The 27827-nt window shown below is 36.2% G+C and overlaps 1 protein-coding gene across 1 annotated transcript; it reads left to right on the plus strand.

The window, feature by feature from the left end:
• Positions 1 to 3626: 3626 nt before the first annotated feature.
• Positions 3627 to 26396, plus strand: LOC117406193 (5-hydroxytryptamine receptor 2A-like). Its single transcript, XM_034010109.2, has 3 exons — positions 3627 to 4492; positions 18705 to 18905; positions 22874 to 26396. Exons 1-3 carry the CDS (start codon positions 4105 to 4107, stop codon positions 23668 to 23670), a joined length of 1386 nt encoding a protein of 461 aa, XP_033866000.2. The 5' UTR covers positions 3627 to 4104; the 3' UTR covers positions 23671 to 26396.
• Positions 26397 to 27827: the final 1431 nt, after the last annotated feature.

The raw sequence follows: 27827 nt of genomic DNA on the forward strand, positions 1-27827 counted from the left end.
AATGGGCAAAAATTTCAGTCTCTCGATGTGCAAAACTGATAGAGACATACCCCAAGTGACTTACAGCTGTAATCGCAGCAAAAGGTGGCGCTACAAAGTATTAACTTAAGGGGGCTGAATAATTTTGCACGCCCAATTTTTCAGTTTTTTATTTGTTAAAAAAGTTTGAAATATCCAATAAATTTCGTTCCACTTCATGATTGTGTCCCACTTGTTGTTGATTCTTCACAAAAAATTACAGTTTCATATCTTTATGTTTGAAGCCTGAAATGTGGAAAAAAGGTCGCAAAGTTCAAGGGGGCCGAATACTTTCGCAAGGCACTGTATATTTTTAATGTTTGCTTTACATACAAGAAGGTTCCCTACACAAAACCTTTCAATTTTTCATGAATCAACAAATCTTTCTGAGACACGATGCTTCCAGAAGGTCACTGTTAAGCCATCTAAAAACATTTCTGCACTACTTTAATCCATGTACTTCATTTACTTTTCTCTGTGTGATTAAGGTAATGGTAATTTGATGTTATAAACTAACTAGAGAACAGAGCACAATGATTGTCTAAATCAGGGGTAGCCAAAGCTGGCCATTCCTTTCCTGGTCTTTGTTCCAAACCGGTTCTAAATTCTCAGAAGTACTTCATTATATATAATTTTACCTGTTAAACCCGGAGTGGAATGGTCCTCCAGGACCGTGATTGGACACCCCTGGTCTAAACAGTATTCCTAGCACTTTTTAGTTTCATCGTTAAGCAGTTCTCTTTTGGAATGAGCCATATTATTTTCCCAGTAGGATTCTTCAAAGGGTGTGCTGGGAAATGTTCAGACTTGAATGGTTTCACGGTTGGATTTATATTTTAAAGGACAGATTTAGCTTTCGGAAAATTCTGATGCTGGCGTTCTGTAACAGGCAGTGCTGTTTGATGTACTGCCATTATGTATTCTGATCCCTGTAGGTGAGAAACTGTAATTACTGTACTATCAGTTATAATGTGCCTTGAAGGTCTTTTTATATATATATATATATATATATATATATATATATATATATATATATATATATATCTTCCACTTAAATACAGCTCAAGGATTATAAACCAATGAAGTGGTTACAGCAACGTATTGTTTTGTCTTCATAAAGAGACACATCTATTATCATTTTGGATATCTATTACAACACATTGTGGTGCCGTCTGTACTGCTTAATGGAGTTCCCCATAACACGTAGCAACTTAATTGCATCCATGTCATTTTGATGTCTATGTCACCTGCAGGGGAGCGCTGGCTGAGACTAGCAATTTTTACTGCTTTGATTTTGACAGCCTATTTCATACATATTAGCTCTGCAAATCCTCAACAGACATGCTTTTCATTAATGTATTTATTGATTTTTTAGTGCTTGTGAAATGAGCTGGATTGATAGTCATGTAGACTAACTGAGCAACAGCGATGCAAGCTTCTGCACACAATCTGAAATACCCTGCCTCTGTGCAAAAGCGTTGCCAATTGGGATATTTACAGAACTTGTAAAAAGCATCACATAAGTTAGTTTTGTAACATTTAGAAACGGTGTAAACTGCACTTCCCCCTTTTTTATTAGTCTGTCCTGGATGTTGGGTCACCCTTAAAAATAACACCTAAGCAGTCTTTTGATTTTGTTGTGTTTTTGTTTAAACCTATTATTTGGGTCCTTGTACCTTGTTTTTTTTTTTTTTTTGGAAATAACCATGCACCTCCATGCTTTAATAATGATAATAATAATAATAATAATAATAATAATAATAATAATAATAATAATAATAATATCTTTATATAGTGCCTTTCATAGTGGACCACCATCACAAAGTGCTTTACAGAGGTAGGCTGTGAACTGTGCATTATTATATGCAGAGTCACTTACAATAGGACATTGATTTAACATCTCATCTGCAAGGAGGTTAATGACTTGCTTAGGGTCACACAATGAGTCAGTCAGTGGCAGAGGTGGGATTTGAGCCGATGACCGTCAGAGGTGGGATTTGAACCGGTAACCTTCTGGTTACAAGCCCTGGACTTTAACCACTGCAGCTTTCCTGTCTTTGAGTCTCCCTTCTGTCACTAACCAACCTTGCCAGCAATGCTACCCTTTCACAATATTTTTTAAGCAAATCAGCATCATTATTTTACACGGTTGAGCAAAAATAACTTAAATGCAGTGGTGTTACCATAATCTACTGGTCTTTCTTCTCAATAGATGTTTATATCATTTTTTTTTAACAGTATGCTAAATTTAAAATAATTCCATATGGTTTAACAATACTATAAACTTATTATTAAAGTGGAATGTATTTTTTTCAGCCTCTACATTTTGTATGTGATAGAACTGTTAAACATTCCCTGTACTTTCTCACAAAACAGACATTTTAAAAGCCTAATGTGCATCATTAGCATTGACACACATTCATTAATAAATGAACAGTTCCTAACTAATACTGAAAACTTCATACAATTATATACAGAAGAGGATTGGTTTTGTTCCTGTCATTTTACCACAATATATTCCACCACAATATAAAAAGGAGAGCTAAAATACATGAGCGACCTGAATGTATTTCTGTTTTATATCATTATTTATTTAAACTTTAATTGACCCTTTCAAAACCACTTGATGGTTGATGAGTGTGTGTATCAGTTTTGACCTGCTAGAATACTGTACTAAGAAGGTCAGTTTGTGAGCCCAGCGGTTTTCTTTTCTGCAACAACATGACATGCAGATTTGTTAAACAAACATCTAACCTACAGCATTTATGCTACCCTGCCTTCCCCAGTAGTTTATGACATCCCAGTCGGTGGGAGGTCTGACTAAGTGAAAGAAGGCAGTCAGCAAGAATTCACAATCCTGCTAGAGTGAGAAGTGCCTTATTTGAAGATTGCTTATGATGGTTGCAGTGGAACCGTTCTTTTGGCAGTTTTGGAAGATTATCTGAAATAATATATTGTGCTTCAGCAAAAGAGTTGTTCAGCAAAACAAATTACTGGAACAGAAGCAGTGTACATGGACTAGCTCTGCTGGCTGCAGACAAATATTTTATTTGTATTCACTGCTGAAGATAACTAAACTACTGCATTTAAAGATATGTGTAGCATTAGAAAAGACCTTGGAGAGGGAGAAGGGACAGACACAAGCTAAAAGGAAAAAAGGTATTTCTTCTTCTGAGTCTTAAATGTGTAAAAACGTTGTGTGAGGTCTGCTTGTGAAAATGCTTCTTAAAGGAATATTTAATTTTGTTTGTCAAAATCAGCTCTTTTGTCAAGAAGTAGTTAATGGTTGCAGATGTTTTTGTCTTGCTATAAAGATGGGCTGTGTGGTGTGAGATATTTCTGTGGTTTATACAGCAAGTAAAAAGAAAGACAGTCAGTCAGTGCTTGCTTACTCAGTTGCAGTACCTGTACCATTACTGATTTGTAATGATTCTTGTGTTGCGATAAATAGCCTTTATGACTGAAATGTATCAGATGAAAAGTAACTTTTGTTTTTAACAATATTTAGGAGAACTAAGTTGTCATACGTCTTTAATTTTCTCTACTGTGGAAGATCAGTCAAGTGCTAATGTAAAGGTCAGATATGAAGACGTAGGAATATATTGATTGCAGCTTTCTTCATCTGCTCTTGATATCTGTGATAAGGTGTATTCTTTCCACAGCTAAAAGGAACAAAGACAGCCTGTTCTATCTCAAGTGATGACTTTACAACTGCCATGCAGCTAGCAAGTGTGTACATTTCTTAGAATATACAATACTTATTTAAAACCAGCACCTCTTGTGCAAGAGGGAAATGACAAACCCTAAATTCTCCAAGAGCTCCTGGATACATTTGTCATAAATGCTGCCACAGAACTACCTAAATCAGGGGCAATGGACTCTTCCATTGGAGTTCCTCAATGGAATACAAGATAAACAAGGGTCTGCTTGGAATGATCACTGATGAAAGTGGGGAAATGACAGGACAAAATGGCACAATACAGGTTCAACATCTACTTTGGTTTTGAGGCAACACTTTAACTCTATAGTGGCTCGCCCTCTCTGATAAACTTTTTATGTTTGAATGACAGTGTAAAGTTTCAGAAAATGAGCTTCTTAGCCGAAAACAGGAACACCTTGAATGTGACGACCGTTTCTTTCATCCCGCTGAACCTTGATCTCAAACTGCTGGGAAAAGCTAACGTCTCACACGCCTGTAACAAGACCATGAACGCTGAGAACCTCTCAGACCTGTCCTGCGCTGACAGCCTCACGCCACAGTGCTTTCCATTAGTCACGGATAAGAACTGGCCAGCCCTGCTCATTGTGATTGTGATCATCTTAACTATCGCCGGCAACATCCTAGTGATTATGGCTGTTTCCCTGGAGAAGAAACTACAAAATGCCACCAATTATTTCTTGATGTCTCTTGCCATCACTGATATGTTGCTGGGCTTTCTGGTCATGCCTGTCTCCATGCTCACAATACTCTATGGTAAGTCTGTCATCCAGAGTGCAAATTAAAACTGGACGGCACATATCACACACCACCACTCTTTCTTTTTTTACAATACAGTGGATATTGTTTATCTCATTGCATTTACCTGAACAGGGTCTGTCAATCCAGTCACAGGGATTATTAGTTTCCTATTCAGTTTCCATATTTCAGGTGAACCAGGAAACAATTACAAATAGCATTTTGAATTCCCTTTATTATGAATAATCCTTTAGCAATAAGTAGTTGGCTGGTATGCATGAAAGACACAGGAGTAGGAAATCAATATTAAGATATTGCCCTTTAAAATTAGCATCTCTTGATTATCATCTGTAGGATTCAGAAGATTAAAAAATCAAACAAACTAGGAGGTATATAAATCTATGAAAGTCCCATTGAATTCCACTATTTCTGTAATGGAAGGGATTGGTTCTTGTAAAGAGTGATGCGGCATGTAGATCAATGTAATGCACGCACACTGGGATTTGAATCTGTAGGATCTCTTTAATGTCTAAATTCATACAATATGACAGAAATTGGATGACCAATTCAAAGAGTAGGTGTTCAGGATTTCAATCTAATAGCACTGAGTGACAGATCTGGCTCACTAGCCTGCACAGCTGCTCCACCATCCTCACTGTATCCATTGATAAAGTGAATCGTACTTCAGTAGCCCTTTTACTCTTGTTTATCAAGGTTTTTGTGCGCTGGAAAAAAAATATTCATATTCATATTCATATTCACTGTACAATATTTATTTTTAATTAGTCAATGGTTAGAAAATCTTAGGAACGCTGTTTAATTAGAATAATTGCAAGGATTTGGCTAGATTCACATAAACTTGATTTATAGTGATTATTGCTGTGTTTAATCTAGATTTACCGTACTTCTCTGTGCATTATCATGCTTTCTCTCTGCTTTATGCTCCTTTCTAATGTTCTACCATGGTATATTAGAATATCAGAGCCTGTAAACATTTATAAGGATATCTGTGACTCGCACTTTTGTTTTTTTGTAAGGGGTATTTTGTAGGTTCATGTATTTGCTTGATGTGCCCCTTGCTTGATCTGTCTTACCTTGTGTGCATCATTTTATTGATTTTAGCCTGGCTTTGCAAATTGACACAGATGCAGACATATAAAGATCTTAAGGCAGAACACATCCCCAGCCTAGAAGGTCAAATATTGTGTGTCTTTGTGGCGTATATATTTTGAAGTACATTTGAAAAATCGTACCATATATATACAGTATATATATATATATATATATATATATTTTTGTCTGATTATATGTACGGGATACTAAGATTTTTAGTAAGCAAAGAAGAGGTATGAGTTGGGGTGGCAGGTAACAAATACCCCACCGTACAGCATGTATTCATCTGTTGGAGTGCAGCATATATATATATATATATATATATATATATATATATATATATATATATATATATATATATATATATAGGGTTACATGTGGCTCCTTCTTATAGGGAGATTATGGTCTATCGTTCTTTTCCTTAATGGGTTAATAAGGTAAAAATGCCACAGCCAATTCAAAGTAGGATTAAGGACAGGTCTGTAATAATTCTGAATTTAATATGGGTTCCCAGGACCTTGCCCCTTTAGGAAGTCTTTGTCATTATTATTTCACCATTACCTCACCAGCCCACAACTCAGTAAATGTCAGTCCCCAAGTGCTCGTGATAGATGGAATTGTTTTAGCTGGAGAGGGATGATGCACAGAAAAACGTAAAGTTCATGATGAGGCTACAGTACCCTACAAAATATATTGGCCTCATTTTCCACAATGGGCAAATCACAGACAGCCTGTCCCTTTTATAATAAATTTATTACATTTTTCACATTTTAATCCCTTTTAGAATATGACCTCTCGGACTGATTTTGGTGAGTAGGGACTGAATGGGCAAATTGTGATTTTTTTTTTTTTTTTTTTTTACTTAAATGATTAAAAAAAAATAATAATTGCATAACAAATGCATGTATTACTCATTTGCTACCCCTTAACTTGAAATTTAGGTTTAGGCTTACAAACCAATTCACTGTACTGAACTGTTTATTGGTGGATCTTGCAATGCCCCCATTATCTATTACATTAATAATTGGAATTACACTTTGAGCTTGCTTCAAAAATAATATCATCAAAATAAGTTACTTTTTTTCAGTGGCTGTTTCACTTTTGTCATACATACAATAAAGAATTTTACATTTCGGTGCACACTCTGCGTGGAGTGCAGGATGCGCCCTATAGCCTGGAGGTCGCCGGTTCAAGTCCACTGCTGATCATGGACGGGAGCTCTCAGGGGGCGGCACACAATTGGCCTAGTGCCACCCAGGAGGGGAGGGCTTAGTACGGTCAGGTTGTCCTCAGCTCACCGCGCACCAGCGACCCTGTAGACTGGCCAGGCGCCTGCGGGCTTGCCTTCTTTTCACTCTGCAGGCCCGCCAAGCAGCCAACCCAGAGCTACAGCGTCAGAGGACAACGCAGCTCTGGGTTGGCTGCTTGGCGGGCCTGCAGAGTGAAAAGAAGCGGTCGGCTGACGGCACACGCTTCAGAGGACAGTGTGTCTTCGCCGCTCCTGAATCAGCGCAAGGGTGGTAGCGGTGAGCTGAGCCTGAAATACAATTGGACATTTCAAATTGGGAGAAAAACAGGTCAAAATCAATGGCCAATTACTAAATAAAAAAAATAAAAAAATGAATTTTACATTTCATTTCTATAGTATTTGAAAGAATAGTTTATGCCAATAAAATAATAATATTACTACGACTACTACGACTAATAATAATAATAGAACAAAATAATAATAATGTAAAATATAATATATTGCTAGTAATGTATGTAAAACCTGGTGCAATTATATACAGGAAATAACTGAGGCCATGTTGTGCTCCTAGGCCTTTCTGGGCTCTGGGTTCAATTTTAATTTATTCTTGGAAGCATAAGCTTCACAAGTCATTTTTGGGGAGTGTGGCGGAGTGTCCCGCCCCTATATATATATTTGTATTTTTGTTGGCGTTGCAGATCAAAGCGCCGCGTATTTGTTATAGTTTTTATAATTGAAAAACCCTGTGAGGATGCCTGACTGATCAGCTAGTGATTTATTTAGCTAGCTGACAGTCACACATCCTTATTAAACTCGTGCAGACAGTGACCATCTCCCGAGTTAATTCATTGATTAATTGTTGCTAATCGGGAGATGGTCACTGTATATAAACCTGCAGCTCTCTACCTTCAGGGGAGAGTTTATGAGGAGTGAGAGCGGAGAGAGGGAGGAGAGAGAAAAATAAATTTAAAAACAACTGCTAAGTATCGTGCTGGTGGTAAAACCAGCACGCTTTGTTTATTTCTATTTGTTTGGCCAACGTGCCATTTTGTTTCTGTTTTGTTTTGTTCAAATCGTTTGTTTATTTATTTAATAAATACGCTGAGCGCCGTAGCGCTGCAGCTTCACCCGCCCATCCATTGTTTTGTTTCTGTTACTTCCTGGTCCGTGACGTCACCTCACACGCCACTCAACAACAGCGCGGTCACAGGGAGGAACAGCACTTATGAAGTGAAACCGGGCAGATGGAGCCCTTGAGTTGCTCCTGTCTAAGGCACTTAAAAATTAAATTTAAATATAGTATGTTTTTTTTTACAAATTATTTTTTTCAGTAAGTAAGACTCGGCACGTCTGACAAAATAGTAGGCTTTATTAACATCTCTAGAGGAAATGCTTCTAGTGGCAACAATGCATACATATTAGCTTATAACAACAGATACTTAATAATTATGGTATAAAAAAAATCCTGTTCATATGAAATTAAATTCAGTATAAAATAGTTAAGGTCAAACATACCATGTATCAGCAAAGCCACATCAGCCTATTAGGAAATAAAAAAATGCCCCTCTTAGAAGATGTGTAATCTCAACAAAAGGATACAAATCTCCAGTTTGGAAGAAATCCTTTGCTTTAATTCTACATGAATCTCTATTGTTGTTTCTGCTGAGGTCATTATTTGCCATGCTTACTAACGATTTTAAAAGCTACATTTCTGAAGTGATCACTAGAGAGTGAACAGCTGTGAACAGCTGTGATTGTATATCTGTTTAGGATTTCCAATCTGCTTACAGTTGCCACAGATGAAAAGAGAGCAGAGATTTTAGTAACAATTTGTAGAGGGAGAAGAAAGCTATAAAAAATAATCTGTATGAAATATCAGAAGTGAATATTTTATTCTATAGGTAGAATACATCCCTGCAGGTTTGTGCACATCGTTCAAAACTTGTAAAACTTGGGCTGGACTGCATTTTTTTCACAGCACATCACGGTTTAAAAATAGATATTTCACTATTAAACATTACATTTTAGCTGTCAAATAGTAGTCTTAAATCAGACATTTTGTTTCAGTTCCTTGCAACAATTTTGAAAAAAAGCTGCAATAAGCCATAGAAATTCACAAAAATGATGTATTAAACATACAACTACTTCTCATAGACTCAATAAGATCTAATACTGGACTATTGAACATAATGTAACATCGGCATATGTCTTTTCCTATAGCCAGTCGATACTGGCTCATTCTATATTTGGTTTATATTTTGTATTTTTTTTTGTTTGCTTCTTACTACATGACTTTTTTTTCCAAGACCCAGTTTCTGAGAATAAAACCATTAATGATCCATTTTATTCCACATTTTTCAAAGCAATCAGACCTTTGTTTTTTGTAATGATCTGCCGTGTAAGTTCCTGCTGCTACTCCTTTGTGACTCAACAAATGAAATCAATGCACTTTAACCGCTAGGTGAGGGCTAATGAACGGGTCTCACTGCAAAATGATTATAACACACTCTGTACAATATTAGAAGAAAAAAAAATCTTCCAAGGGCAATTAGAAACATTTTACAGAAATCTAGATTTAAAAGTTTAAAAGGGTTTTAATGAGTTGCCTAGGTTACCTGCAACAATGTCTTCCCTCAGATTAGCAAAGTCATGTAATCAGCAGTGTACCCTTATGTATTAGTTTCCTCATCAGTCACTTAACCTCTAGCTGAAACATGAAGTCTCTAAAAGGAAACAGGATCTATCAAGTGTACCTAACAACACTCCCAAAATAAGCAGACTCTTTGTCTTATCTGGAAGGTCCTCTCTCAGAGGAGACAGAACATTTTAAAATATTGTCAAGGTTTCTTTTTTCTCTTTTGAGAATACATACACATTACCCTTCACATATAGATACCTGTACTATTGGCATGTTTATGTGTCTAGTCGGAACAGCAGTAAATATTGAGTTTTTGAAATTAAAAACTCCCCCCAGAGAAACCAATGAAAGAAAAAAAAAAAAAAAAAGATCCCCCACAACCCCCAAAGCATTCGCAAGACTTCACACAACCTTGATTTGTTGTTTGTTAGAGGCTTATAACATGATGCTATATTAATGTATTCCAGCACTGGGAAGACGGTAATAAGAACAAATATAAAAAGAAAGAACCTGGACTCCTTGAAGGCTATTTTTCTACAAAGTAAATTAAAAGCTGGAACACAGTCAAGCTTAGAGATGACTAACTGCGTTTGATATTTTATGTTGATCTTTACCGAGTTTAGTTTGGTTTCTAACACTTTAAAAACATGGACGCTGAAGTAAGCAGTATATTACACCCCCAACATTTCAAAATGAGTGTACCTTTGTTTATGGAACAAAATGACAGTAACAATCCCCATATTATACATGTTGTAACAAACATATAATGTTGATTAGAGCAGCCAAAGTGTCTTTATATTAGTGAACACCAGCACCACCTGGAGCCTAGCAGCGTATTGACAGGATAACTGAAGGAAACTTGTTTCCAAAGTCAGAGCACCAGATGGCAGTGGCTCTTACGTCAATAAAGACATTTTTATCTGATCGAGATGTAACAGGTTGGAGGCTGGGCGCAAACCGGCAACCTTGCACATGGCAAGCGAGAGTCTTAACCACTTATGCTATGTCTTTAACCTCATCCAATCTCACCGACACAGGAATCTGTATCACACTTACCCGGGCTGTTACATATTTCTACTAGGCTACTAGAACTGCAGAGCAGCTCCTGAACTCAGATGAATGCACCTTCACGGTTGTATAAAAAATAAACACATTAATAAAGACACAGTATTTGGCTAATTTCGGTGGGGTTTCCATGGAAAAATTAAAACAAGTCTCACCTTTCTCTCACGCTATTTTGGTCGTTCTTTTCTGGTAATTTGGGTATCCATGTCGTTATCTTTTAGGGAGAGAAATTATTTTTCCAAATGAAAATAACCTATTTAATATTAAAATACTGGAGGGTATATTTAAATGTTTCTGTCTGAGTTCCAGTTTGGCCTTGCGTGACGACAGATATCGTACTGCTTTCTTAACGTGGGTTTACGCTATGTTTTAGGTTGTGTTGAAGGACCGCACATGCAGCTTGCCTCATTTGACCACCAAAAAAATAATAATAAAAAATAGGCGCTTACATTGCTCACTACATACCATTATAATAAAATTAATAACAATAAATACCTGAATCTGAATTCCGCAGGGATGTGCAAAGCTCTCGCCAGCAGCTACCTGTCAAATTTTCCTACTATGCGTACTGCACATGCCCAGACAGTTTCCCCCTTGCACTTGCCCATGTCCAGATTTTTGTTTCCTTGCAGACCGAGGACACTTATCAAAAACAAATAGCCAGGGCTTTTGTGTTTTGTAAACTTACATTTTACTCCACATGTAACTAATTAGTTTTATATTAAATCCAGACAGATGCTGTTAATGACTGGTAAAGTGTTCTACAGAGGGAGGTATATGTTTTTTAAAAGAAAAAAAAAGGAAAAAGCACCTATACACTGACATAATTTTTTACACTGAAGCGTAGCATTTTCTCAAAACTATAAAACTAACTTATAGTGCACCTTTGTAAAATTGTTTTGCAAAGGTAGCATACATATTATTATTATTATTATTATTATTATTATTATTATTATTATTGGTAGGAAAGCTTGTATGTACTGATGCTACTGTATGTTGTGTGCGTTTTACAATAAGTCTGTCCTGTGATATGGAAAAATGTTTCTACCTTCAATAGATAATTGCCAAGGTATGACATTTTGACAGTCCACACACACCCATCACATGTTGCTACCTCCAAGGCATCTTTCAATTTGTAGACCTAGAGTAATTAACAAAATATTGTACTGTATTACATTTTCACAACACACAGGATTTGGTAGATATGCGAATTATATTAATTTTCTTTTATTATTATTATTATTATTATTATTATTATTATTATTATTATTATTATTATTAATACAGATATTTGCCTGGTGTGAGTTCTGATATGTTGTTGATATTAGTTTGAAAATAAGTAATGTTAATTATATTACATTATTTTAGTTCTGCTATATAATGTGTTTAATCATTTTAAACTACTCTCTATAATAAACACCAAGATGAATTGTTGGATTGTTTTAACTAGACCAAAAAAGAACGTTTATAGCTACAGATTTCCTACATTTTGGTACACCTATTAGATTTTTACCAGGTATTAGATGTTGACAAGGTAGCAAACATTTTACGCTTACACATGTCATATTTTGTTACCGGTAGCACATTTTGACAAGGTACAGTAGCAAAAAATGACGTTACACCGTTAGTCCATACAAGGTCAACAAATTTCTCAGTCTGTGTGGGCGTTTTTGTAACTTTGTTGTAAGTCTTGCAGCAAGCTGATGTTAAGCCCGTATTTGTCTTTTTAAACATATTTGTTGAACCAACTGCGTGGAAACCCTGCCATTCAGAACCACTCAAAACGATTGCAAACATCATTAAAAGCTAATGAAAAAACAAGAAAAAAAAAGAAAAGAAAACGTGATGCTTATTTTATATGTGATACATAACGAAAAGTCATACGTTTTTAATTAAAATTTCAATAAAAAGAGATACCCCACATCACTTTACTATACCCCAATACATGCGTTGCGTTATGTGTGAAAGACTCTTATTGTCTGTGAATGATATACGGTTGTCGCCGCCCAACCGGGAGACGGTTCTTCCCAATGCTGTTTATGTCGTTTAATTGGGACGTCACTTCGTTTAATTGGGATGCAGTATTTTCAAATGATGAACGGAGATCGCTTTTCAGAACAAGACAGGTCGCGTAGCGCAGTGCAGTGAGTACGTGACTACACTGTGACTTGCGTAAACTGCATACTGCTTTATTGGACTGTGGTGCTTCTTCCGGGCGCTCAGTCAGTGCAATTTGGTTACCTAACCTTGCACACATTAAAAACCTGGGCTGTTTTTTTTTACTTTAATTTTCCTGCAATGCTTTCAACATGATACAGAAATTAAATTAGCTTTTTCAGGACTAGATGTGAGGCTAATTGACCCTAAAGTATCATCTCACTTACTGCCCTTATTTCTCAGATCCTCTTTTTATTTATTTATTTATTTATTTATTTATTTATTTATTTATTATTCTAAATAGCAGCACCAGCTTTTAAGTTGTGGAACTTTACGTTTGCAAATTATTTTCTTAAAGCAAAACAATTAAAAAATGTATTATTCAGACAACACTTTACAATTCACTATTGATTAAAACCAAGGATGTACATTTGATTTAGTTTGATTACATTACATTTCAGCTTCAGTCTTTTTTCATTTGGGCATTAGAAAATATTTACGCATAGACTACTTACATAGTTTATTATAATGCATTGCTTAGCATAATAATTAAAGGGTTGCAAAAATAAATGTGGGAAAACGTTACAATAAGTTGCAGAATATTGCAATGCAGATTTGAAACAAGGCTGTTTGTGTGAATTTATGAGGACTTGCTGATTTAGTCACTGCAGTTCTATAATAGACACTATTTTAGTGCACATGTAATTACAGTATAATTTAATTGATGGCACTGTTTGTTTTGAAGTGTTACAAAAAGAAAACAATCTGAAACAGCACCCGTGTCTCAGAATGCTTTTCCAGAATAATTCAGAAATGTAACACCAAACGTTGTGGTCATTTACCTTACATTATTAGCTTTAAACTACTTTCAAATGTACTTGCCTCCATTGAAGCCCTACTTTAGAGTTAACTGAGGCCCTGTTAAAACAATTACATGTATTTGAATCATTACCATTATCCTTAATCTCAGAGAGGTTCCCTGGTCTAATTATTCCCTGGTCTGCTAATAAATAAATATTCAGGGGTCATAAGACAGTGTGCATCATTTATATACCTTTTTTTTCTAAAATAAATGTATTATAATAGTGATATGTTTCTTTCGATGCTCTGTATGTATATATATATATATATATATATATATATATATATATATATATATATATATACAGTATATATATATATATATATATATATATATATATATATATATATATATATATATATAGATAGATAGATAGATAGATAGATAGATAGATAGATTTTTAAAAGTAATCTATGATTTTAAAATCCATTCTAAATGCACCTAGAAACATGACATAGAAAAACTGTGAATATCAAAATCAAGGAAAAGTCTACCAATACAATGGCTAGGTATATAGCTGAACTATCATGCCCCTGACAGCCTTCCCCTTAAAATGTTTTTTGAGTCCCATAAAAGCTGTGTTGAATGATGTGTTTCTTTACTGCTTACTGCCTGTATGCAGACACACTGACACAAGAATGCCTGCAGGTACTATATAACTTGCTTTATGTGCCCATGCATATTTTCAGACAGTCGGATCCTGAAATTACTCAGCTATAGTGCTGTGTCTCATTTTAATGGCTGTGTTTTAACTTTAAGAAACATTGTCTTGCATTTTTTTATACAAGGCAATGCATAAGGGATGCTTCTCATGCATCAACTGAGCTGTTAATTAGACGTCCAGGATGTAAATGATGGATTGCCCACAATTAAATCATTCCACTGAGATAATAATATTTGAGCTTCAGGATACATTGTAATGTTTCTATGTCTTTTGCTTACAGCACTGTATATGCACAGTAGTTAGTGCTGTAGTAAAACACACTTATAGAGCTCCTAATGTGTTTTCTGATCTCATTTCCTGAATTCAAAATGCTGCTTTGCTCTGTTATCGATACCTGCATTTATAACTGAATACATTTCTTTTTAATTAATTTAATATTAAATTAATGTGGGTGTTTGTATCAGATTAATATCAAATCTTTGTTATTGCAGGCATATTAAAATAAACACAGTACACCTTCGCTATAACGCCCTTCATTATAACGAACCTGCGGCTATAACGAACCTGGCCCCTGAACCCCAAATCAAAAATAAAATGAAAATATCATATAAACACATACTGTCAACATCGTGGTCTGTACGCCATCTCAGCAGTGAAGTCAACCCTTTTGTCTTAATAAAAAGCGCGCGCTGTATAACTATACATTCAAAACGAAAATCATTTTATGTTGCAACAAATCTGCAAACTCGATTGATAATTTGAAAAAAGGTGTAACGCCGACTTTGATTGTAACATATATTTTGTACTTTTTTTATTTGCCATAAACATTACATTGAATATTGCCATTTATAGTAACATTTTCAGACTCATTTCCCACATCTGACAGCCAAACACTGCACTGCACTGGCACTCGAGGGAGGGGCATCGGTGGGAAAACAGCCTCTGACCAATAATAACCGATGGCCGTTAACCGGCATCATTTCCCTGATTGCATTTCCCTAGATCCTTCCCGTTCCGCGGCGAGCACAATAGAATTCTATGCCGAATCTGACCTTATTTAAAAGCCCAACGGTTGTGTCAGCAGAGAGCAGGAGAGATTTTAATTTTGTTTTAAATATGTTTCTAATAAGACGATATTTAGTTTAATAAGTAGATGCCGCTGCTGCATATACAGTATATTACATGGTGAGTGAGACTGTGTAGTGATTTCTCAGATGGCTTTTGAATAGTGTTACTGCTACTGCTTGTTCTGTTCTCTGACTAAATAAATACCACAGACAGTATATTTGCCAATCAATGAAAAAATTGATTGTTGAGTGAGCCGACTGCTTTTTTTCACACTGCGGACTCACCATGCAGCCACCCAGAGCTACAGCGTCAGAGGACAAGCAGCCCTGGGCAGCTTACAGGCAAGCCCGCAGGCGCCCGGCCAGACTACAGGGGTCGCTGGTGCACGGTGAGCCGACCTAGCCCTCCCTCCCCCCGGGCGGCGCTCGGCCAATTGAGCGCCGCCCCCTGGAAGCTCCTGTCCTCGGTCGGCAAAGAATAGCCTGAACTCGAACTCGCGACGTCCAGACTATAGGGCACATTCTGCACTCCACGCGGAGCGCCTTTACTGGATGCGCCACTCGGGAGCAACTCATAATTGTTACTATTAAGCCCTTGTTACACGAGTCAATTTACTAGCAACTTTTATCGCCTGCGACCAAATCCCGTGAGGACTGCCCCGTGTAACAGCCCTGACAACGTATTGTCAACGTTCTGGCAACTGCGTGGCAACGCGATTGCTTGAGTGGACAGCAATCCTACTCCAAGCAACAGGTTCCAGGCAATATCCAATCAGAGCACTGGTGTGTGTCACGTGATTCTGTCTGCTACAATGAAAACAACAGTTGAAATGGAAACGAAAGCCACAATTACCTACCTGGACTCAGGAGAAAGAAATACTTCTCATAGAGTTTTATTAAGGGTGGTCAACACATCGTTATTTTGGTAGTGGACTGTTTTGATAACAACCAATGCTGGGACTAGAGTTACTTTTAACAAGTTTTTAAAACTACTTAAAATCTTTGTCCAACTATCGTTAACTACGCCCGAACTGCACCGTTGTTCAGGTCTCCCCTTCTTAATATTTAAAATACCTTTGTATAAAAGGCAGCAATAATAATAATAATAATAATAATAATAATAATAATAATAATAATAATAATAGGGGAAAAAAATGTAGCTACTGTAACTCTGCTAAACCGATGTCCATATTATGTTATTTTGTTACCTTTTTTTAAACCGTTACTCCGCAGCACTATGATTATATAACCATAAAAGGCAGTGTTTTTTTTTTTTTTATTATGACTGATATATATTTTACAGCATTTCAAGAAATAAAGAATTATCGTTCATTTTTTACCTACGTGTAGTACTGTACGTTAAACTGAGTTTTACATATTTGGCTTATTTGCTTTTATTCTGTAAACGTTACTACTTTATTATTATAATTATTAGTTGTTCAATTATTTAAAGATGACAGTAATACTAAATAGTTGTACTGATGCTTGGTATTTGTAAGTATATGACCTGAAAACCAGAACCACGTGACATAGTTCTTAAATATGATTGGTTATTGCTTGGATTAAAGGCAATTTGTATCGAATGCGAGTTAACTTAGTTGTATCGTGTAACAGGTCAAATCCCCCGCGGTGACGTCATAGGCAACACGTTGCTACAATTTATGTTGCCAGCGCATTGACTCGTGTAACAAGAGCTTTAAGGTGTAGTAATATTAATAGATCAGGTAAGTTGGTCTATGATGTCACAGCCATGAGGTAAGACAATTATTGCAGCACGGTCATGTGATCTTGTTCAGCCAATCACAGTATTTAATTTATCCAAGCCATTTTATAACTTCATTTTGTGTTTCTTGTACAGAAGGATTCAGATTCAGTCTTTTGTGTCCTGGTAAAGCAGAAAAACAGGAACTTTGTCTTTAATGTGATTGGAGTCTTGGTGATGACGCAGAGGAGCTATTTTAATTTTTTCATGGTGTCAGGCCTAATGGCATTTTAATAATTTACTAATCACCCTTTAATTATAATTTGTTCTAAAAACTGCTACAGCTTGCATTTCACTACGATGAATAGTACAGTACTTGTGGCTGCTGTTGCCATCAGCTCTTTGTGGCAGGTTTTTAGAGAGATTGGGAGTCAAAATGCCAAAAAACACTCTCAGTTCCCCTTTCTGCAGTTGAAACACCAGCACAGGACTGACTACTTCAATAAAAAATTATCTTCAAATGATTTATTTAGTATTTTTTTTATTTAGGGTCCTACAATTACTGTTTATAGAAATATACTCTTGAATTCTCCTGCAGGCAAAAAGGAAGCTAAAAGCAAACCCCGAAATCATGTAGAAAAAGATAAATGTAATTTATAGAACAAAAAAACAAAGTCATAAAAGAGTACAATAGTTTTTAGGGTGCTCGTTCAAAAAATGGGAGCCCTTATACACTGATTGTGTCTTCCACCTGCCACACTGTACTGGGGGGACAGGATAACTGATAACCGAAGATGCAGTACAGTATGTAATGAGTTTAGACATATGGTATAGCCTTTAATATGCATGGTAGGAATAACCCAAATGTGGTAGTAACTGCACCTGCGTAGGTGCCACCAAGTCACAGAAATCATATACAGTATGACAAACAGCTTGAGCTTGTATATACTCTGAAGCAGCAACAGATTTTATTTCTGGTTTCCAAATTTAGCAATCTTTGCTCTTTTCCTCCTTCTACCAGTTTACACCCTCCAGCCTACTTATACCTTTGATGTGAGATTTCACTCACTGGAGAGGAGAGCATCCTGGGACAGCTGCAGGCTCTCTCAAAACATCTTGCTAATCCTGCAGTGAACTAAGTTACCATGATGACAAAGCCTATTGTCAGGGCTAAAAAGATGTGTGCCACATTGCATAAACAATGACTAGCGTTTCACAAAACATTATTTAGCTAGGGAGAGCAGAGACCTTGTATTCAGCAAATTGATTAAACCATGTAAAACAATGTACCAACATGCTTGTAATATATATATACTTTTTATGTAAAGGACAAAAGTAACTTTGAAGGAAGAGCTCCATATTTCATAATATCTGCTATTTTTCTGTAAACATCCTTGCAACATCGGTAATGGAAAAATAAATCTGGTATAAAGCTCTTGCTTTTGTTCTGTAATTAATGCATGCCTATTCTGTTTCGGTATGGTTCTGGACTCAGGCCAATGTATTCGTCAAACTTTAAATAGTTCTGGGAACTCATTGAATTCTCTCAAAATATTGATTATTTTAGTTGGCTAAACGTGTAATTTTTTTTTATGGAGACATGCTCTAAGGTTAAGGTTATTAATTCATTTATAATACCAAAGACATTCTGTTTCTGTTTGCTCCTGCTCTATGTTTTCCCATGTTTTCCCATTTTCCATTGTTGTTTTTCAGGATATGCTTGGCCCCTGCCTTCACAACTGTGTCCCATCTGGATTTACTTGGATGTGCTGTTCTCCACTGCTTCCATCATGCATCTGTGTGCGATCTCCCTGGATCGGTACATTGCCATTAGAAACCCCATTCATCACAGCCGTTTCAACACAAGAACTAAGGCCTTCATGAAAATAATAGCTGTTTGGACTATATCTGTTGGTAAGAATGACAAAACTGCAGTTGTTAGGATTCATTTGGTAAGAACAATGACACGCAAAAATTAAAACTGATGAGGTAATAAGGTAATTATTTGATAAAGCCAGTTGTGAGAGGTACTATAATCCACATATACAATTATATGCAGGACATGTATAACAGTAGAAAAGTGATAAGGACAATCCTATAAGCAATAATGGGCTGTTAATGATCACTTATTGCTGTTTTTATTTAAGTCTGTATTTTCAAAATCCAGTTTTACATTCATGAAACTGTTCTAGCTCTAGGTATAGGTGCATTTTGATAGGTCTACTTACATAATATTAGTCACTTTCAAAACAACACACGCAGAGACAGATGGTGGTCGCATTGCTTCTCACTGGAGTTGCATTTTGGCATTGCTGCAACAAGTACACTTAAAAAATATAGCCGCGCTGGAGATCCTGCTGCTGGCACTGCTGATTCCTGATGCACAGGAATTAGTCTTGACTGAATAGACCCTGAGTTGGAGGGTATAACAACAGTGTCTTGAATATCAGCCTTTAGGAGTTGACCTGTATTAAGCTGGCCCCAGTCTAAAGAAGCCACCATTTTTCAGTCCCTTTGTTGACTGGTTAACCCAACTTTAAATGGACAACAGCAGCTACACCATAGAAACAATACAAAAAAGAACAACCAATAAAAAAAGACTTACCAGTACATCAAGCAAAATGCAATTACAATGGAGAGGGCAATTTGCCGGAAATTTGTCCATAGGGGAATATATCGGCCAATGTATATATTGGTTGCAATACAATACCTTAGCTCTGTAGGGGAAACGTATCTACTGACACCCACTGAGTGTATTGACTTTTCTAATATGATCTGGATTCTCATACATTCTAGACAATTTGAGAGAGCATATGCTGTGCAAGCTGGAGATCTCTAGATAATTCCATTGATACATTGAAATACAATCTGTCTTTATTGTGTGTTATACTCAATACCATTAAAACAAAAGGAAAGGGGGGGGGGGGCAATGCTTAAAAGCACCACTTAGAGAGCAACCCTTTGAGCTACAGCAAGCACAAGTGCGTCTTTGTCAACCAGCACAGTGTACTGAACGATTTAATAAATGTGAGTAAACATTTTCAGCCACTTATAGTAAAAAATTCTAAGTACCAAAGGATATTTTATTTTATTTTATTTTATTTATTTGCTTTTGATATCTGTAACATTTGAAAATGCAGTTTATTTTTATTTAGACAAACAAACATTAAATTGTTTACAATGATATAAAATCATTCCTAAACATGTTTGTCTGAAACATCAATTTCTCTAACCTAAAGTAAATTGCAGGCTTTGCTTTCTGATAGTCTTGCACTTTCATGGTCATTTCACCTGGAAAGTGAAATTGTCCCCACCCTTCAGAGTTAGTAACCAACCAGCTGCTTCCCAAAATGACTGACCTGCTTTGCAGCCGGTAAGATGTTTCACCTCAAAGGCACTGCAGGTGTGAAATGACCCAGGAAGTGTAAGTCTAATAGATTTCCTAAAAGGAAAGGCTAGCAAAGTGAGAACATTCTTTACCTAGTGTCGGTCCAGGTGTCATGTTTTAAAATGAAAATATATGTTTATGATAGCATGTTTCTTTAGAAACTGCACAATTGAGAGTTATACAGCCAATGTAGTTGCATGACAGGTAAGATTTAAGAAACTATTTTGTTAAAACAGGTTCCCACTCAAATCAAAGGGCTGCAATGCAAGAGAGTATATTCATTATTTAGTTTCAACAAATTAGCTGCTTAAAGACAACAAAACATAAAAAAAAACAGTCACAAAAAAGAGCAGAAAGAGTAAGCAATAATGGTCTTGGCTAAACTACTTCTGTCTTTTAAACACTCCCAGTGTTAGCACCAGCTCAAAGGCCAGAGAAGCGGTAAAACGGCACTGAGATTACGGAAAGCTCTTACGCTCTATATAAACTGTACTTTGTCACTCAGATAGAATGTGGACAGGGTCCAACGAATCTGTATGGTTGTCGTTTTTCAGAGTTCCTTTAAAGGGGTAGGAACATCACATTTTCATTACATTGGGCAGCAGTTTTGATCTGTTCTGGTCTTTCAGTGCAGTATTGCACTCCCAACTATTTAGAGAGAACAGTATCGAAGTGTTAAATAGAATAAAAGGCATTGCGGGAAGCATTGCTATCTGATTGTGTACATCGTAGTCTTAATTGATTTTCATACAGATTGAGTTTCAGTGGGTTGGTGTGTGTACATCTCTTTGAGTTTGATGTTCAAACTGTATCACCGAAAGATAAGGCCATTGAATATTATGGTAATAGCAGTCACTGATATCAATGTGATACAATAATCTGGAATGTTGTTTTATCTGATATCTGATAGCTTCAAGCTATATCCAATGGAGATGATGTCACCATTCAGGTGGTGGCTGTGGAAAAAAAATAAATACTGTGCTAAAATAAGGCTACAGTCTGCAACAAAATAGCCTGTCACAAATTAAAAATATAGCTCTATGGGCGCTGTTCTGGTCTAAAATGCTTGCTCCAATATTGTATTTGGTGTTTTTGGTGTTCTGATTGACACCTTTCAACTGCTACATCGCTTCCACCAGCAAGTAGGCCAATTAATAGTTGTTTTCTGGGGCATTTGTTATTCCTTTAATATACATGACAAAGTGGACCATCATTTCCCTGTTGGATTACGTTTTGGTAAACAGAACCCCTGGTTAGTCAGCACCCATTGTCATGGTGTTTTCAAATCTCCCATCTAACTTATACTATAGCTACCTGCTGTAGGCCTTAAGTATTGCAAAGTCACACATGACTATTTCACAGAAGTGTCAACAAAAGCAGCAGAAGTGTCAAAAAGTACCAACAAAGCAACAAAAAGTCTCAACAAACAATTGAATTAACAGAATGTCAAACATTACTCTAGTCCAACATTATTGGGGGTTCTATGGTATTGCTGTCTCATACCACTGGCATTGTGCTTGAGATCCAGGCCGTGGTACAACCTCAACACACATACTGTTGCAATTCCATAATCACAATTGTTTTGATATTTTATTCACATCATGGCTCATAATTGAACCAGGAACCTTCTTCTGAACATGATTTATTCTTCTAAAAGTCACATTTCTGCATGCTTATTTTAAGTTGTGCTTGCATAAATAAATTAAAGAATGCTTGTGAGTGGGAGCCAAAGAAGTGACTCATTCTGCTCAAACATTGTTTGAACCACAAAACAAATATTCAGCACAAGATTATAAAGTTGTTGTATTTTTTTTTTTTTTTAAGAATCTGACAGTCTTGTTTTTTTTCTGAATTGAGTCTGATAACTTTAATAAATGGGTGCAGCAATTGAGAGAGCATGCTCAAATACTACCACACACCCTCAAAACACAATTGGCCAAATTTTTTAGTAAAAGGGAAAACAATTAGTATCTGATTTATCCTGGTCTTCTCTTTTTATTTTTTCTCAATTTGGTTAAGTTAAATAAAACACCTAGCAAAACAAATAATAAACCACTCAAAAGGTTAATTTAAGGACATACAAAATATCCCTTAGGTGTTTGTTACGAGCTATGTTAAATTAACAGATTAATTTATTTCAGAAATAATGACGCAAAATTGCATTTTGTTGTAACTGACACTTTTGAGTTATTTAACCTTAACTGTTGTTGTTACTACAGTACAATAGTTTTTTTTAATTTTTTTTTAGCAAATTGCACTTTGGAGAAAAGACCTTAAACTTACACCAAAGTGGCATGAGGTAAACATCTGAAATTAAAACTGAATTGCTGCTGCTGCATTATTCATTGTAGATAATGTAGTGCTGATCCTACCAATGCTTTATCAAAGTTTGCTGGGTAGTGAGATCAATGATACAAAGAAATGAGTTCCAAAAACTATCTTCAAGGAGCAAAGGTCAATGGCTTACCTGTTTCTCTCTTTTTTCATTTTCAAGGGATATCTATGCCTGTTCCAGTTTTCGGCCTGCAGGATAAATACAAATTTGTCAAGGACGGCAGCTGCTTTCTCACGGACGACAACTTTGTTCTGGTGGGTTCCTTTGTGGCCTTCTTCATCCCACTGACCATCATGGTGGTGACCTACTTCTTGACAATCAGGGCTCTGCAGAACGAAGTGACCCTGTGCTTGGATGAACTGGTTCCCAAAACCAAATGGACATCCTTCAGCTTCCTCCAGCAGAGCTCCTTGTCCTCAGAAAAACTGTTCCGCAGGTCTCTGAGCAAAGACTTCAGTGTTTGCGGACAACGGACCATGCAGTCCATCAGCAACGAGCAAAAGGCGTCCAAGGTCCTTGGGATTGTCTTCTTTTTGTTTGTGATCATGTGGTGCCCGTTCTTTGTTACCAATGTGCTGGCCGTAATCTGTAAGGACACCTGCAACACTTGTGTAATTGGCGGGTTGCTCAATGTCTTTGTGTGGATCGGTTACCTGTCTTCTGCAGTCAACCCCCTTGTGTATACGCTGTTTAACAAGACATATCGTTCAGCATTCTCACGCTACATCAAGTGTCAGTACAAGGAAGAGAAGAAGCCACTGCAGCTCATTTTGGTCAACACTCTTCCACCTCTGGCCTACAACTCCACTCAGCTCCAGCTGGGAGACATGAACACACTGAGCAACGGCAGCCGGATGGAAAGAAAAGACTATTCTGTTGTTTCCTTAGGAATTCATCATTTTAATAGTTCTAAACCCAATACCGGTCAGGTGACTGAGAAGATGAGTTGCGTGTAACTGTGCTGGACTATCATTCATTTTAAGTACAAGAAAGTGAAGACATTGATAAAGACTTCTCGGTGAAACTTTGCCATACAGTTTTACGAATTTCTTTTTGTACAAGAAAGACTGACAATCTGGCAACCCATAGCATTTATCAAAAGATATATACTACAAGCTAGGTTGATGAGGCTGTATCTTACTATTAATATTACAAATAAAACGCTTTTACAACAGAATCCACAGCATACACTTCAGGAATCATTTTATACTGCCAAAATATAGTTGTAACTGTGGGAAAAGACAGTCAAGGTTTATTTTAATATCAATAAAGAGAAAACAATACAAATATGTTTTGTTTTGCAAAAGCTACACTTTCTACACTGAACCTACTTTTAATGTTTAATTGATATATTTAGACATTTTATGTTACCCCCAACAAATATATTATCATGTTTGTCTTGGAGATTTGCTAAAACTTCATTTCTCAGTGCTACGCAGCAGAAATAGTTTTAACATGGTATCCCCACAGTTCCTTAAAGGGTAAATAGTTTAAAATGATATACCAAGAATCAAAAGAAACTTATCACTATTATAACACATTTATTTTCGAAAAAATAAGGTATATAAATGATGGACATTGACAAAGTTTTTGGTTTCTTTTTAATCACTCGATCATTCATCCTTGACCATGACACGCTTGAGTGACTATGACTGAAGCATATGCACTTAATCACCTAATTAGTGAGACAGTTGATTGGACACTGGATATGGAGTGATTTCAGCTGTTGAATTGCAAGCTTGAATAAAAGCAATAAAGAAAATCACAGAAAAAAAACAATATGCCCCGTCTGTCAAGAGAGCAGCGCCTTTGTGCAATTGCCATGTTGGAGGCTGGACTAGGGCAGCGTACTGTGGCTCACCGTCTTGGGTGCTCACAGCCAGCAATTTCAAACCAGGTGAGACAGTATAACCAGACACACTATGTCAATGACAGGCCACGAACTGGGAGACCAAGAGTCACAACACCTGCCCAAGATCGACAGATCATTTTGCAGCATCTTCATGATGTCAATTGTTAATCAGCACAATAAAAAGTCACTGCACCTGGTCTAAAACAGTTTGTCATATTTTGATCACATCTAGTGAATTTTATCCAAACATAAGTGATAAGTTTCTTTTGATGCACAGTATAGTTTAACTGAATTTGTTCTGAGATCCTCTTTTGCTAGCACAATATTGATTTTCACAACTTACAATGTCTACCCGTTGACATGTCTGGGAGCCTGAATTACATACAGAATTCCTATGGTGGTACAGTTAGAGAATTTCTGACAAGGCCTGGAAAAATGTAACGACCTCTGTGACATTCCAACAGCACTGACTGATTTGCAAAGGTGCCCTTGGAAATGTTTAAGACAGAAAATGTATGGTACTACTTTCATTTCATTTTTCATACCGTAAATGATCATAAATTTCCAAAACAAAATGGTTGTGTTACTGACACCTCACATGAACCATTATTGTCATAGCCTTTAAATTACAACATTTCCACTCTGTATAAAGTAACTTGTCATGTTTAAGTGTGTAACGTGTATTTAGCAATAGAGATCCATATTGTACAAGACAATGTTGTGAGATAAAAACAGTTTCTGGAGTATATATTTGAGAAGCTTGCATGAAAGTTTGGTCACCATGTTTTTAAAACCCCTTTTAACTGCCATCGTGAATTATCATGGGCTGTCTGCCATGTTTTGTATAGTTCAAGAGAGTGAAATATTATGAGCTGTCTGCCATGTTTTGTATAGTTCAAAATAGTTAAATATCATGGGCTATCTGCCATGTTCTGTATAGTTCAAGATAATTATGGATCAAAATAATTTAGAAGTGAGCGTGTCACTGTAGGCACCTTTAATCTCACTCTTATCTACTTTAAAGGTCTTGTTCTTACTTAACAGTTTTCTTTTTCAGAAGCCTCAACTAATTTAACTTTCATAAATTATTTAACACACGAGGTAGCCTTTTCATTTTCATGTTTCATGCATAACTGCTAATGCTTGGTTAATGCAAGACAGCTCCCATTGGCGGAAATAAGTTGGGTATAAGTTTCATCTGCAGTTAAAGACAAGGTCTGATATTTTTATGATCCAAATTAAACATCTCTAGGACAACCCAACCAATCATCTTTTCTTCTCACACTAGCATTGTTTGAGAGTGTAAAACTTACTTATTTAATCCAAAATGATTGACATACCAATATTTTTATTTTGAAAATGGTCTGGTAAAATTTTAGTAGTAGTATATTTTACAACCCCATTGTTGTCAAATTGATATTCAATAAATATGCCACTGTCTTAGCTACAGACAGAGGAACCCAAGCAAAAAATGATGAGCACATTTATTTTCTATTGCTCATTGCTCAATATGAAAGTAACAAAAGGCCAGACATTTTTTCTGGGCCATTACAATAAGGAAATGCTCAAGATGTCCAGGTGTTAAAAATACTGAGCCACACAAGTAGATATTAATTTACCGTATAAAAGGACAAGAGACATACGGTACACTGCACTGCAGACACATTCAGAACCAACAGAATATTTATTTAATGTTGTTACTCAACTTTATGTCTAATGATTTTTCTCTTGTCTGTTCAGAATAAACTGGATAGTGTAAGTTCTCCCAATCAGACTGGAGTTGTTGTGTGTGTGTGTGTGTTTTCAGGAGGTGGACTACTGAAAAAATAAATCTAGTTTCCATGTATTAAATATAAGTCTAATAAAGGTGTCCCTCAACCATATTCTGTTTTACACTCCATACAGTATTCCTTCATGTTTGCTTAACAAAGTATAGTGTGTTTACATATTCAAAGGTTGTCTTTGCATAAGGGACATGAAAATGCAAATGGAGATTGGTAGTCATAACACTTTACAATCTAACAGATTGTTTCAACATGGGCTTACAAAGTAAAAACACCCCATATATTGTGTATTTCTAAGCATTCTTGCCCCCTTGTTTGAGACAAATTCTTAAAGACCTATTTCTTTATTTTTTAAAATACCTTTTAAGCAGACTTGTTGAGTTTTATTATATGAAGAAAGTGTTCTCTGAAAGAGGAGCATGTGGTTCATCAAACACAAGTGTTAGAACACACTTGAACATATGTTAAAACAAATCCAAGGGCAAAAAGACAAGCTGAGATAGTTTGGCAGAAACTCGATACAACAGGTTGACTGCCACAGCAGCTGAGGTGCCCATTGTAAGAGTGCACTCCTTGATTAATCTTGAAAAGAGGAATAGCGTATACATTTTTAGTGCCAATACTGAAACTTATGGAGTGCCATTTGTGCCAAAACTATTCATCAATTAATTTGTCAGTTAATTCATCAGTTCATGCACAAATTCATAGATTAATTCATCCATCAATTCAGAAATTAATTCAGCAATTCGTCAATCAATTCATAAATTAATTCGTCGATTCATAAATTAATTCAGCAATTCGTCCATCAATTCATAAATGAATTAGTCAATTCAGAAATTAATTCAGCAATGTGTCCATCAATTGAGAAATTATTTTGGCAATTTGTCCATCAATTCATCAATTAATTCATCAATTGGTGCAGCAATTCAGAAATTAATTAGTCAATGCATCCATACGACAGGCTTGACGGGCTTTCGGGTGAATAGGTGGCTCCATGATTGACCTGCAAATTAATAAATTGAAAGATGAATTGCCAACTGTCAATCTCGCACTGTGCCAAAAGGGCAACCAATGAGAATCCAGTCTCAAGCAAAACTTTTTATTTCGATGGTGTACACTGAACCCCTGAACCGCAGATGAAAAAAAATAACAAAAAACTCAGAATCTATCTCTTACACAAACAGAACAGCTGCAACTACTGCTTTAAACCATAGACTCAAAACTACGATAATGATTTATAGGGTAAATAGTTTTTTTTTTTTTTCAATAAAGTATAGTATTTTATTCACAATATTGATTATATAATTAAGGAATACATGTGGGCTTCTGTAGAACATTACAAAACACAAAGTTATCCATTTTAATTCACAAATTAGATTTTTGGGTAGTTTTACTGCTTATGTCGTATTGGCACTAATATTTAGTCCCAATTAAAGTAGTTTTGTTAGCATAAATTTGTTTAGCATTGGTATTGCTG

This window comes from Acipenser ruthenus, chromosome 9 (genome assembly GCF_902713425.1).
Source record: "Acipenser ruthenus chromosome 9, fAciRut3.2 maternal haplotype, whole genome shotgun sequence".
Lineage (NCBI taxonomy): Eukaryota > Metazoa > Chordata > Actinopteri > Acipenseriformes > Acipenseridae > Acipenser > Acipenser ruthenus.